This window comes from Dipodomys merriami, unplaced genomic scaffold, assembly GCF_024711535.1.
Source record: "Dipodomys merriami isolate MVZ:Mamm:240054 unplaced genomic scaffold, mDipMer1.0.p SCAF_10, whole genome shotgun sequence".
NCBI lineage: Eukaryota > Metazoa > Chordata > Mammalia > Rodentia > Heteromyidae > Dipodomys > Dipodomys merriami.
Window position 1 is genome coordinate 32,040,371 of NW_027202271.1, and position 14,714 is coordinate 32,055,084.

Sequence of the window (14,714 nt, forward strand, 5' to 3'; positions counted from 1 at the left end):
CTGGCTTTGAACCCACAGTCCTCATATCTCAGCCTCCTGAGCAGCTAGGATTACAGATATGAGCCACTGTCACCTGACTATATTTTTTAAGAATAAAATAATTTAACTCGTTACAAATAAATTTTATTTGCTTTAAATAAGGAAGCGAGTATGTCTGTTATGAGCCTAGATTTTTTTAACACTTCATTGATAGAATGACATATAATGTATTGTTCATATGTGCAGTGTAGAATTGAAGTTCTAACATATACACATAAACATGTTCTTCATAAGGAACATATCCAAGGCTTTCTTATAATTAGGTTGTAACTCCTCCTATACCTCTTCCAAGGAAGCCACTTATCTGCTTTCAGACACCACAGATTAATTTGTATTTTCTGAGATTTCTACAAATTATGTTTACCATATACTGTTTATGTTTACCATATACTGTAACAATTTGAGAATCACCCACATTGTGGCTTGTTTGATAATTTATTTCTTGTTACTGGTAAGTAGTATTTTGCTAGACGTTTGGATTGTTCCCAGTTCTTATTTATTGGAAGTTAATCTAACAGCACTGGCTTAAAAGCTTTTTATGTGGATGTATTCTTGGTAGGTTACTCTTAGATTGTAAAGCTATCACATGAGGTTTCTTATGTTATTATACATAGAAGCACAGCAGAAATATTTCTCTATGGTGATTTGACCAAATTCTCCAGTACTTTGCAATAAACCTATTAGAGATGTACTCATTACTTGACTTATGTAACTGTAACCCCTCTGTACATCATCTTTAAAATTAGACAAAACAAACATGCATTATTCAATAGTGTAATCTAAGTCTTTGTTTCAAAATAATTGTATCTGCAGTATTATAACCTACAGTTATAACATTTTCCCCATCTTTTGATATCTACAAATATGGTTTCCTATTTTAAAGTATGTCTATATAAAAAGCTACCCCCTGTTACAGGTTCTGATGTGTTTTATTCTCTTCTTCAATCACTTGATCTGAATGTGGCTGCATCTGCTGAAAAGTGCTTGCTTGCTTGATCTCTAACCTCATTACACAGACTTGACTTTTGTGACTTGATCCTTCTGGATATCAGCAGGAAACCAGTTCTTCGCTTAAGTCATCAATGCCTGCTACCTTTGGCACCACCCAGCAAATGCTCTCTCACCATAACTGTTTTTATTCTGCTAGTCTAGGTTTTTGCTGTTTAAAATTTTGCCCCCTAGGTTCATCTTTCTTTTTTATTCCAAACTCCTAGCTCTGGTTCTTCTGTTTGAAGTCTTCTCTCTCAGCCATTTGAACTAAGTGTGTGGCTTGATCTGACTTAACTCAGCTGTCGGAGGACTAGAGAATATATGAGTCTCTGCTTGGCCACAGGCTTGCTTCCAAATCCTTGTTCAAGTGTTCATGTGTTCCTCCAAACATGGCCATCCACTGGTGACAGACAAAGGTGACACATAGTAGTGACCTCTGTCTGTCTGTTGAAATTGTATGTATCTGTTTGGAGCCCTCCTCAAATGCAAGTTTTCCAATATTCTCAGATTGTTTTCCCTCCCTCATGTCACTTTTTATCCTTTATTTATTTACTCTAATTTTATTTTTTTTGAGTGTATTATAAATGTCATGCCTTCATTCTTAATATAAAGTATGATCATCTATGTTGAGATGATATTTGTTGAAGATAAATAAAAATCAACCATATACAATAAGGTTTTACACTATTGATTATCTTATTGTTTTATTCATTGTAGACTATTTATTGTACATATAAATGAATCAACAATACCTTCCTTTTGTACCGAAGTATCCATAACCAACTTGAAAACATAAATATTATAGGCATTCATACTAAATTATTTGAGAATCTCCCTCATCTTTTGCTTTTCCTTTCTTCCCTGAAGGAATCATGATCCTGGCTTTGATCTTTTATCATTGCTTTGTGTGTTTGCATATTGTTTCATCCTTACTCTCTATCTGTGGCACATGGTATTATTCTGCTTTTTTTTTTAGAGTAATGTATGGTTCTTTCCTCAATATTACATTTCTCAAATTTTCCACAGGGATATTATTTGTGTTATAATCTTGAGGTGAGGTCACTTACTTTGCTTGGTGTCTAGCATTTCTTTATGCAACTCTTCCATTGTTTCTGTTTCCATTATTTTGCTGAAAGCTGTTTCACATTCCTTTTACAAACAATATCAAAATGAACATTCTTACATGATTTATGTGTGGGATTGGAGGGCGGTGCTCCAAGATTTTTATTGAGATGTGGAAGCACTGGGTCAGAGGCTGAGATACAAGGATTAAGGGCAGAGGCTCTGGAGCCAGGCTACAGGATTCAAATCCCTACCAGGTCACTTGCTAGCTTTCCCAGGAAGCAATGAGCAAGAGCTATTTTGGGCTTCTTATGAGCATGTCTGCCCTACCTCCACCCTGGGTATCAGGCAGTCAGCTTGGCTTTAGTTCTCTTGGCTTTAGTGGGTCCTGTCAGAGCCAGTTCCCAGTTGCTTCTGGAGCCAGAACCCAGCAGGCCTGTGGCTTTGCATACTATTGCCACTTTGCATTTCTGTGCCATTTCTGGTCCAGGCAGAGATTTGGGGTTTGTTTTATGTGTTGAGCCTGGAATTTAAAAAAAAATTTTACTTTTCTTTTTTTGATATTTTATTCATCATTGCTATGTGTCTGGAGTAGATGGAGTCTATCAAAGCAGGAACTTTTTTGTGTGTGTGTCACCACAAGTAGAGTTAATATGAACACAAATTTTAGAATTATCTAATCATAGAATTTTGAGGTTACAAGGCATTTTAGAGATAAGGGCAATAACCCTACTGTATAGGTGAGGGACTTGGGATCTCAAGAAACTAAGTGAAAGGCTAAGAAGGTGACTTAGCAGTAGAGTTCTTGCCTAACATGCATGAACCCCTGAGTTGGATTCCTTGATACCCCATAAACAAACAAAAATATATCAAATTTGTTCTGGGGTTGGGGAGTTAGCTCAGTGGAAGTGTACTTGCCTCACAATTGCTAGGCCCTGAGTTCAGTCTTCAGCTCTGGAAAAGTAAGAAGAAAAACAAATTAAGTGATTTACAGATGTCACATACTTAGCAGAGTCCAGGGCTTCTCTAAAGTCCCTCACTATACAGTGCCACTATAGCCACTGTCATAGCCTTCTCTGTAAGCTGCATTTACGTGGACCATTTTATTTTTAATCGGACTGGGAAGACACACTAGAACATAGCATTGAAAGATTATGCCATATTTAAAAACTGTATAAAGTGATTTCTTTTGGACAATATTGAGATAAAATTAAGGATGTAATATTTACTGCATTGAGTGCTCTATGCACTCCTGCGCTTGCTTCCTCCACTTTCTGAAACTGATCAGGATGGAGTCCCTTCAGTCAGGATGCCCATACTTGCAGCCACTGATAGTACTGGGCCAGAACGTGAACTGAAGGGAGTGGGTTTTAGCAATATTTCTAGTGCTAGTCTGTGTTTCTGCCGTCACGCAGAAATGGCAGATTGTTGAAGGTACATGCCAAAAAACTACTAAAAACAAGCTAAGCATCCTTTTTCATTAGGTTTCTGGACTTATTTAGGTGATGAAACTTTAGAATCTGGTGCGTGTGTGTGCGTGTGTGTTAAAGCCTATGGAACTGTTTTATTCTGTTTCTAGATCTTTTAGCTGTGCCTAAGCATCCGTATGCTGCTATGGAGAACTGGGGACTAAGTATTTTTGTGGAGCAAAGAATACTGCTGGATCCCAGTGTTTCATCTATTTCTTATTTGCTGGATGTCACCATGGTCATTGTTCATGAGATATGTCACCAGGTATGAGAATAAAAGGATCAGGTGTAAGTATCATATACCAACTCTCTAGAATGATTTCAGATCCCTCAATTAGAAGAGATGAATTATTACTCTCCCTATTAAGTTTTATACCAAGCATGGCGTACTTTTATTTCCCACGTGACACCACAAACACAAACACATAAACAGATCTTATTGGAAAACAAATGTCATTCAGTTTATATGAACTGGGAAATGACTGACATTTCCACTGCCCAGCCACACCTTTGGAACCTCATCTGGTTGCTGTTTTCTTTCCTATCTGGTTCCCCCACCCCTCTTCCTGGTGATTATTAGTGTGTGTCTATGGTAAGTGTCATGATGGCAATGATTTAGTGTAATGTCTCAAGATGCAGCTGAGTTTTGTGTACGTGTCAAAATTTGCTTTTGCCAAAATCAATTTGTTATTCCCCTTTTCCCATGCCATAGACACTTAGGAAGCCTTTTACTAACTCAGCCATAAATTCTTTGTTCTCAAATGATTGTTATTTTTTTCCTTGGCATGTTTAGAAATTCATATGTAAATTAGTCAGCTTTGTAGTGAAGCTGAGATAAAATTAATTTCATTTTGATTTTATGCACTTTCTTAAAATGAGTGGAAAGTATTAGAGAAATTTAGTTTCACTGCTAATCTAAATCTTGATTTTAGTGGCAAAACACACACTTAAAATAGATGTGCTTATTAATAGAAAGGAATACCTTTCCTGATTTCTAGTAAATATGCATGGTTTTTAACTGAAAACCACCAAAATTTCACTGTAATACAGCATGATTTTTAAATTTGTAAACCTAAAGAATTTTTTAAAAGCTAGAAAGACCAAAGAAAGAATGGTATGGATAATTTTGTCAGTGGAAAAAAATGTGAACTGTTAAATGCTAATACATGAATCTGACTTAATGATGGATTGGTTCAAGCTATGTGAGCATTTACCTAAATGTCAGCCTTTTGCAGTGAACTTGTAGAATGTTTATATCTGTCATGTTGACCAGATGAGATGTGTTTCTTACTTTAGAAAATCGAATGAACAATTACAGATAAAACTTGGGCTTCTCTTCTGGCTAAAGAGCGTGACTTCCATTAAGCCTTACAACTCAGATGCAAAAATCAAACTCCTCTGAATATTTCTATAAGCAGCAAGTTAGATGTACATTTCTGTTGGAGTGAAGGCACACTGATAATGCTGTAATTGTTCAGAGACTTTGATTTTTTCTTGTTTTATATTGTTTAATATTATGAGTTAATTGCTTATAAAATCTTAGTGGTAGTAGATTTCTTACTATGAAGTAATAGATCAGAAAACAGGAGAAACTAGGAATAATTGTCACTATCACTGTCATGCTAATTTTGGCATTGCTTTCCTTTCCCACCTGTTTGCTGTTGCAAGTTTAAGCAAAGGTTGTTAGTTATTAATTTTTGGCTAAAAATTAAACAAGTGACAACAAAGCTTTAGTTGTCATCAACATAGCTAGAGATTCCTGGAAGAAGTGATATTATATTGTTAATATTGAAATACTTAGGAGTGAGCTCTTTATTGTTACTGTGAAAGCTGTTTTTCATCTTGTACTCATCTGCCTTTAAGGCCTTTCTTGTCCTTGCTCCATCCTGTTCTAATATATGGTAGTCTCACAGATCTTCCACTTCTTGGAGAGCTCATTCCCACCTAGAGTTTTTACAGTAAGGTTTATTTTCATCTGCTTGGAAACCTCTTGCCCAAGGTTTTATACAGAAGGGTTACAGTTCCCTGAGTAAGATAATGAGTACATTTCCTGTCGAGCATTGTTACCTCCCTCTTTTGTTTTTCCCCAAAGTGTCATCATATTTATTTTGCTTTATTAATCTCCTTCTTCATCTCATATTTCCCACTTCCACAATAAATTATCACCTGTATGAGAAGGGACATAATCCAATTCTTTATCACTGAATCTCAAATGATTAAGATAGTTCCTAGCTTGTAATATATTCTTTTATGAAACAAAAAGGAAAGAATTCATTTTCCTAAAATAAACAAGAGTTCCAGAGTAATGCAGCTTTTTATAAAACACCCATTGAAAATTCAACATTAGGGCTGGGAAGGTGGCTCAGTGGTAGAGCGCTTGCCTTACATGTCTGAGGCCCTGGGTTCGATTCCTCAGCACCACATAAGCAGAAAAAAAAGCTGGAAGTGGCACTGTGGCTCAAGTGGTAGAGCACTATCCTTGAGCTGAAGAGCTGAGGGACAGCGCCCAGGCCCAGAGTTCAGGCCCCACGACCAGATCTCCTCCCCCCAAAAAATTCAACATTATATATCACGAAATAATCTGAGAGACAGAATTGCTTTTTGGTCGACCCATCTTGGAGAGTCAGTTTTTGAGGACCATTGAAGCTTTCAGTGAGGCCAATCAAGGAATCCTCTGAGTTGCTCTGCCACTTGGGGACAATGGTTCTAGGACCTCTTGTGATGAGTCATTCACTGCCTCTCAAGACATCATTTCCCATATCAGGCTACTTTAATCACTCAGAGACTTTCTTACACTTTCAGCAGCCATTTACCAGTTCTAATTTACATTCAGTATTCCCAAGTTGTTCCTTATTGTAGGGTCACAAGAAACAAGCCTTTTCTTTTTCTATGTAATAGATCTTCAAATATTTGAAAATAGTTGTCATCTATTTCCCCTCTTGAGTCCTTTGGTTATGAAGAATTCTTTTTTGTTCTTTTCTGAATGCATTTATAAAATATAAATAAATAAATAGTCAAATAAAGCAATGCAGTCTTACCACAACACATTTTGAGATCACAAAATCTGTTGAGGATTGACCTCCAGCTATGGTAATTATTATGTAATACATGTTAGGTAAACTTGGTGTGAGATAAATGGAATTTCATCTGATGGCCATTTCTTTTGTTACTACAGTGGTTTGGTGACCTTGTGACTCCTGTTTGGTGGGAAGATGTGTGGTTGAAGGAAGGTTTTGCTCACTACTTTGAATTTGTGGGTACAGACTACCTCTACCCTGGCTGGAACATGGTAAGTTCACCTTCCTCTAATCCTTTGGAATCTCAGTAGAACATTGATCTGAGCATGAAATGTGAGATTATCCATAAATCACCCTATCAGTTCTCTACCATAAATTCAACTGATTCTTGTTGGGTAAAGAAAATGTTAACTTATTATAGCAATAATACCATATTAATATATCTTAATTATGTACATGAAGTTTGTCCATATTTTATGTATTTCAACTCTCATTCATCTATGTATGTGCAATTTCAAAAACTCATTTGCAATTCATTAGGATGTCAAAATGAATTAAAATGCCTTTATAAAACTTTGAAGGAAAACCACCAGTACCACACAATACTATGTGAAGGATCTCATAAATGTGTAACTTAAAACCTTAAGGTTACTGAAATATTTCCAAAAGTATCTTTTGATTTTAGATGACTTTGACTCCACATTAAAATTTTCATTATGCTGTAGATTATTACTGATTTATTATTTCATTATGTCTCAATATTAATAAACGTTCTTATTACAAATGACATTGCACATACAGGTAAGTTATTTTTTAGCTCATCCAGTTACTTGTAATGAAATCCTTTATATTCATCATTACAAAAAATACATGTTAGATCAAAAAGTAATCAACAGAATTATACATGGAGTGAAAATTGACAGATTTTGATAGTCTTTTTTTTTCTTTAAGAATTCCTTTCTGGGAAACCTAGATTTTGATAGTTTTAAGGATAGTCATGTATCTTCAGTTTCAAAGTACTTAACTTAGTATAAGAGTACATGGAATGAGTTTCATATACTTTTCATTATTTTTTATTTGAATTATGAACATAGCTTTTCTGCAAAATATTTTTACAAAGGTATCAGATCTAATATGACTGTGATTTGTGTTCTTCACCTAAATACAGAATGTATATTAGATGTATAAAAATCTCATGTGAGTTGGGCTCTGAGCGCTCATGCTTATAATCCTAGCAACTCAGGAGTCTTGAGATCTGGTCTGAAGCCAGTCTGGGAAGAAAAGGTGTGCGAGTGTATATATATATGAATCTCGGTCTAAAGACACTGTACAGTGGGGTTACAGTTACATGAGTAAGGTAATGAGTATATTTCCTATCTAGCATTGTTACTCCCTTTTTTTTGTTTTTTCCCCTAACATCCCTTCCCTCACCACCTCCCAACTCCCCAACTCCTCCCTCCGCCTCCCAAGATGTAAAGTTTGTTTGCAACATAGTGTCTTGTACATCTCTTTGTTACAATGGGCCAACTTGTATCCTGTTTCAGCATTTTGTTATTTCCCTTCCCCTCCCTAAGTTAGAAAAATGTATATACAAGATGAAGGGCACAGGAATCAAATATAGTAAAAACAGGGATTGTACTGTGTGGAAAGAACATACAAAAGAAACAAAAAAAATCACATAGTACATTAAAAACAACTGTGATAAAGATAAAACCTCTTGTGTTCCTATCTTGGGGTTCATTTTGCTTAGCATCATTTTATATGTTCAGATATACAGACAGACAAGCAGGTAAAATTATCCTCAACATATACTAGTTATTGCAAACAAGGGAAACCATGGGACCTATGTTTCTTTGGGTCTGGCTTATTTCACTTAATATTATTTTTTCCAAGTTTTTCCATTTCCTAACAAATGGGATGGTGTTGTTCTTTCTGACCACCCTGCACCAGAATCAACTCCAAATGGATCAAAGACCTCGAAGGAAAAGCAGACACCCTGAAAACATTACTGGAAGGAATAGGAGAAACTCTAAGGCTCCTTGGCATAGGCCAAACTTTTCTTAATAAAGACCTAGAAACACGACAAATCAAAGAAAGTTTCAACAAATAGGATTGCATGAAACTGCAGAGCGTCTGCATGGACATAGCTAGCAAGATCAATAGAAAGCCCACGGATTGGGAAAAGATCTTCACTAGCCATACAACGGACAAGAGTCTCATATTTAAAATATACTTCGAACTTAAAAAAATTAACTCCCCCAACAACAAATCCTCAAAGAAACAACTGCCTGATTAATAAATGGGCTCAAGACTTAAAGAGAGACTTTCTCTGAGAAGGAAATAAGAATGGCTAATAGACACATGAAGAAATGCTCAACCTCCCTAGCCATAAAAGAAATGCAAATCAAAACAATATTGAGATTCCACCTCACCCCAATTAGAATGGCTATATTCAAGAGATCTAATAACAACAGATGCTGGAGGGGATGTGGCCAAAGTGCAACCCCTACTTTATTGTTGGTGGGAATGTAAACTTGTTCAACCACTTTGGAAAGCAGTATAGAGGTTCCTCAAAAGACTCCACATAGAGCTCCCCTATGACCCAGCAATCCCACTTTTGGGCATTTACCCAAATGCACAAACAAGGCCATACTAAAGCTACCAGCACAACGATGTTTATCATAGCATTATTCACCATAGCTAAGATATGGAACCAACCCAGATGCCCCTCAGTAGTTGAATGGGTCAAGAAAATATGGAACACAGGTTTTATCTTTATTGCTGTTTTTTTTAAATTTTTTCTATTGTATGTTCTTTCCCCATGTTATAATCCCTGTTTTCACTGTATTTGATTCTGGTGCCCTTTGTCTTGTATATACATTTTTCTAACTTGGGGAGGGGAAAGGAAATAACAAAATGCTAAAACAAGGATATAGGTTGACCTATTGTAACAAAGAGATGTACAAGACACTATGTTGCAAACAAACTTTACAACTTGGGGAGGAGGAGGGAAGAGTTGGGGAGTTGGGGAGGTGGTGAGGGAAAGGATGTTAGGAGAAAAACAAAGGAGGGGGTAACAATACTAGAAAATGTGGTATATGCCTCCATATGGAAGAATGACACCATCTCAGATTCTTAACTCCAATTAACTACCAGAAAGGCCAGAGCAAATCTGTGTCTCAGGTGGTAGAGCACTAGGGTTGAGCATACAAGCTCAGGGACAGTGCTCAGACCCCAAGTTCAAGCCTGCGGATCTGTACAGATACAAAACAGAATACCTTACGTGTTAAAATATAATGATTTGAATTAAGTATAGATCTAAAAACTAATAAATGGATGATCAGTCACACAGAAGGATAACTGTTATAACTAAGAAATGACAACATACCCATCATCATTAATTTCTAAATAGGGAGGACTCTTGTCTCTTTCTGTTCGAATTATAAAAATTACCAAGATTTCCTGTTCTTCAGTGGTTTTTGTTTTTTAGCAGCTTTCCTTGCATTCAGTGGAATACCTCAACATACTGATTTTATGAAACATGTAAGAAATTCCATAAACAAATTGTCCCACTATAAATTATTAATATCTTTTTTGCATATGAAATGTTAAGAAAAAGTTAACCACATAAATACGGGAGAAAGCTGAGTGACTGTATCAGCCCTATTTTTCATAATGACATCAGCAAAGAGAGAAAGAAATACCTGGAGTAAGAGTGATGATAGCTTCAGCAGTAGCTGCATAGGTGTATTATGCGCAGCCCCCTGCCTATGAGTGCATGGCTTGGCCTCTCTATGACTGAAACTAAAAAGGAAAGATGAGAAGTCAAGCTCATGTCAGAGCAGAGAAATTCAGAAAGTTGACCTCTCTTGCCTCTAATCTCAAAAACAGTGCCTTTCTCATTTACAGACACTAGGTCTCAAACACTAAATGTAATTTCAATTTGCTAGGGAGATTACTAATACATGCTTCCTCCCATGGAACACCTATAAGGAAGAACTGAATTAAATATGATATTGTTAGAAAGCTCTTCCTCTGATTTAAGCTGATATACTTGCTTTGATTAGTTGTTATAAACATACCCACTCACCCCCCCACCCCCCCACACCCCCCCCCACACCACTTAGATTTATTTATATGTGAGTATGTGTTTTCAGAGCCAGTTTCCAGGACAGAAACAATTACTTTTTGATATTAGCAACACTACATAAAATAAATGTTTGTGTGTGTGTGTGAAAATGTTTTCCCCATTGAAACTAACCAAATTTATCATTTTACAGATGGAATGTCTTTACAGATGTAAGGTCGGGGGGGGGATGTGGATTGGCAATAAGAAATTCAGATTCTAAGAATGCCATTTCATCTCTCTAACACATCCTTATCATTTGAAAGGTGAGACGGCTGGTTGGACTTAATAAGTTACACATAATTTCTGTGAGGTCTTTGAAATAATTATATAAGCCACTGCACAAATGTGAAATGATGCCACGGCCTGGAAGTTGAACCTTCTGTTAGAAAATGCATTGATTTTATGAGGAGATGCTGTGCATTTCCAATGCCAGTAAAATATGTTGACACCAGGATGTATATCAGTTATATATAGATTTTAAAATAATTTCTATAAACTTTGTGTCTGGATTCATTCTCTTCAGATCAATTTTTATCTACCTCTGCCATGTGGACTCTTGCACAGTGACATAGCCTGAGAGTTGCTTAACATAGTATTATTGTTTGACAATTCTCCATCATTTTTATATAAAAAATGATCCATGACTAAAGGATTTTCATGTATCCCAGAAAAGGATGCATAGATCTGATACTGAGGTGGAGGAAATCATATCCTCATGTAAATTGCATAAATTTCCATTAGAATTTGTCTAGTCCCAAGATCAATAGAAAGCCCACGGATTGGGAGAAGATCTTTACTAGCCATACAACGGACAAGGGTCTCATATCTAAAATATACTTGGAACACAAAAAATTAAATCCCGCAACAACAAATCCTCAAAGAAACAACTGCCCAATAAAAAAGTGGGCTAATGACTTAAAGAGAAACTTCTCTGAAGAAGAAAGAAGGATGGCCAATAGACACATGAAGAAATGCTCAACTTCCCTAGCCATAAAAGAAATGCAAATCAAAACAACATTGAGATACCACCTCACCCCATTCTAACCCCAGTTAGAATGGCAAAAATCAAGAACTCTAATAACAACAGATGCTGGAGGGGATGTGGACAGAAGGGAACCTTACTTCATTGTTGGTGGGAGTGTAAACTTGTTCAACCACTTTGGAAAGCAGTATGGAGGTTCCTCAAAAGACTCCACATAGAGCTACCCTATGACCCAGCAATCCCACTTTTGGGCATTTACCCAAATGTTTACAAACAAGACCACACTAAAGCTACCAGCACAACTATGTTTATTGCAGCATTATTTACCATAGCTAAGATATGGAACCAACCCAGATGCCCCTCAGTTGATGAATGGATCAAGAAAATTTGGTATTTATACACAATGGAATTCTATGCCTCCATCAGAAAGAATGACATTGCCCCATTTGTTAGGAAATGGAAAGGCTTGGAAAAAATTATATTAAGTGAAGTAAGCCACGCCCAAAGAAACATAGATCCCATGGTTTCCCTTATTTGCAATATCTGGTATATGTATGAGTCAAACAGAAAAGGTCAGATAATGTGATGTTAGGAAAATGAACCCTTAGATATGTATTTAAATGTTTTTTTCTTTCATGCATTTGTTTCTAATGCATTTATAAGATAATTTCTTCGTTGCTTTATATGTCCCTCCCCCACAGTATAACCCCTGTTTTCACTATATTTTATGTCGGTATAATTTGTGGAGGGGAAGGGGAAAAACAAGTCGTTTAAGGATACTGGTGGACTCGTTGCAACAATGAGAAGTACAAGTTGTCATGTCGAAAACGAACTTTACAACTTTGGGGGGGGGATTGGGTGGGGGGGTGGGGGGATGCTGGGAAGGGATGTGAAGGGGAAACAAAGGAGGAGGCTGCAATGCTTGATAAGAAATGTACTCATTATCTTGCCCATGTAATTGTAACCCCTCTGTACAGTATGTTCACAATAAAAAGAAAATAAAAAGAAAAAAAAAGAATTTGTCTAGTCTGTATTGTAGGTATCACCCTTGGTCTCTTGCATGTATGTAATAGTAATAAAGTGCTTCTGTAATAGCAATCATTAACTACTAGGGTAGAGTCTTTTATTAAAGGAATACTATAGACCATCACATAGTATTACATTTTAAATTATATATTGATAAAGTCTGCAGATTAGAAATATACTTCCTCAAATCTTTTATTATTAATAAGGTTTTTCTATTGTGAAAATACTGTATTTGAGCAAGGTAATGAGTTCATTTCTTATCAAGCATTGTTTCCCCTTTGTTTCCCCTTACATTCCCTGCTGTCCCATCTCCCCCCCACCCCCCACTGCCTTCCTCAAATTTTATAAGAACACTAGGTACAATGACAACTACTCATGCAAAGTCATGTAAGTAGACTTCATTACACAAAATATTTAGAATATCTCAGAGTATTGCCTAAAATGTAAAATGAATCTCTTTTTCTTTCTATCCTGGACAGGGTTGAAATAATAAAAATACATTCTTTAATTAGATCAGTTCATTGTAAAATGCTCCAAAGACAATTACCTATTAAAATATGAGGCATTGGAATGAAATCATCTTTTCAGGATTTTAAATTTTGTTTTTAAGAAGAATCTGAAATATTGTATTCATTGAGTTTAATTCTTTTCATTTAAATCCAGACATATGGTGAATACTCTTCAAGAAGAATGTAAAAGTAGTAGAAACTATTTGCTTTAGGTTAATAATTTTCTTGTTTAGGTGTATATTTCTTGATTCAATGGCAATACGGAAAATGCTTTTACATACTTTAAAAATATACACTAACATACTATCCACAATAGTTTGTTGCTTGTTGGTATCAACTATAGTTTACCAAATTAAAATCTGTTCATTTAGCAGAGCTTTGAGGCCAGAGATAAACCATTTGGAAATTAGATATATTCATTTTATAATCTTGTGAATACTAAATACTAAATAAATGTGTATCTATATCTATAGTTAACACATATCTGTATATGCCTATGTCTATTTATCTATATCCATGTAGATATCTATCTATATATACATATCTTAGTTTTTCTATAGAGCTGTAATTATCTATTACAATCAAATTCCATATGAGTTGTCTCTTCAGACCAAACTAGAAGATCATCAATTGTTTTATACTGCTTGCTATTTTATTTTCAGATTTCTCTCACATATTGAATGTGAAAAAATATAAGGATTTCCTGTATAGTCTCAATGGCCTGTGGGCTCTTAATTATACTCAGTTGTTTAAAAGTCATCCACAGTGAAAGACTAGAAAGACAGTAGATGGAATGCGTGCTTGAATCTCTTGGGGTCCCAGTTTTCAAAATACATGTCTTTGTGTTTTTCCTTCACTCTTCCTTCCTTTTCACTCTGCAAGAATTTTTATCTCCTCCCCAAATACAGACTTTTAAAGAGTTCCCATTAGCGAGAAACTTGGAAGCTGTATCTCCCTGTTCTGGAAAAAAGGATTTCTTTTCCCCTAATGTTGGTGGTCGGAGTAGTGTTTGGCATTGGGGGATAATGGACCCATAAGAAAGACAAAGAGGTGGCCTGCGCCAGTGGCTCAGGCCTGTAATCCTAGCTACGCTGGAGGCTGAGATCTGAGGATCATGGTTCAAAGCCAGTCTAAGCAGGAAACTCCCTGAAACTCTTAACTCCAATAACCATCAGAAAGCCAGAAGTGGTGCTGTAGCTCAAGTGGTAGAGCACTAGCCTTGAGCCGAAGAGCTGAGGGACAGCGCTCAGGCTCAGGTAGAGCTGTCATGCACACAGCAGCTAATTCCATTAAAGAAAAGTGTCCTTGTGTCATTTAATCCTCAGAGTGAGTGTAGGAAGACTCCTGATGTGCCAACTATGTGTTCCAGTGCTCCATGCATCCTGTTTACACTGAAATTAAAAGAAAGCACACATTAGGCTAACACGAACACAATTCCAGTGTTAAGTAATCCTGAGACTTGGATCCTAACCAATGTGATACTAAATATTT

At 36.2% G+C, this 14,714-nt stretch overlaps 1 protein-coding gene across 1 annotated transcript in view; it reads left to right on the top strand.

The window, feature by feature from the left end:
* Trhde (thyrotropin releasing hormone degrading enzyme) overlaps positions 1-14,714 on the top strand; it is a 378,190-nt gene that overhangs the window by 194,087 nt on the left and 169,389 nt on the right. Inside the window, exons 4-5 of the mRNA XM_069988744.1 lie at positions 3,671-3,825; positions 6,736-6,849. Coding sequence (XP_069844845.1) covers positions 3,671-3,825; positions 6,736-6,849 — 269 coding nt within the window. The remainder of the gene's footprint in view (positions 1-3,670; positions 3,826-6,735; positions 6,850-14,714) is intronic.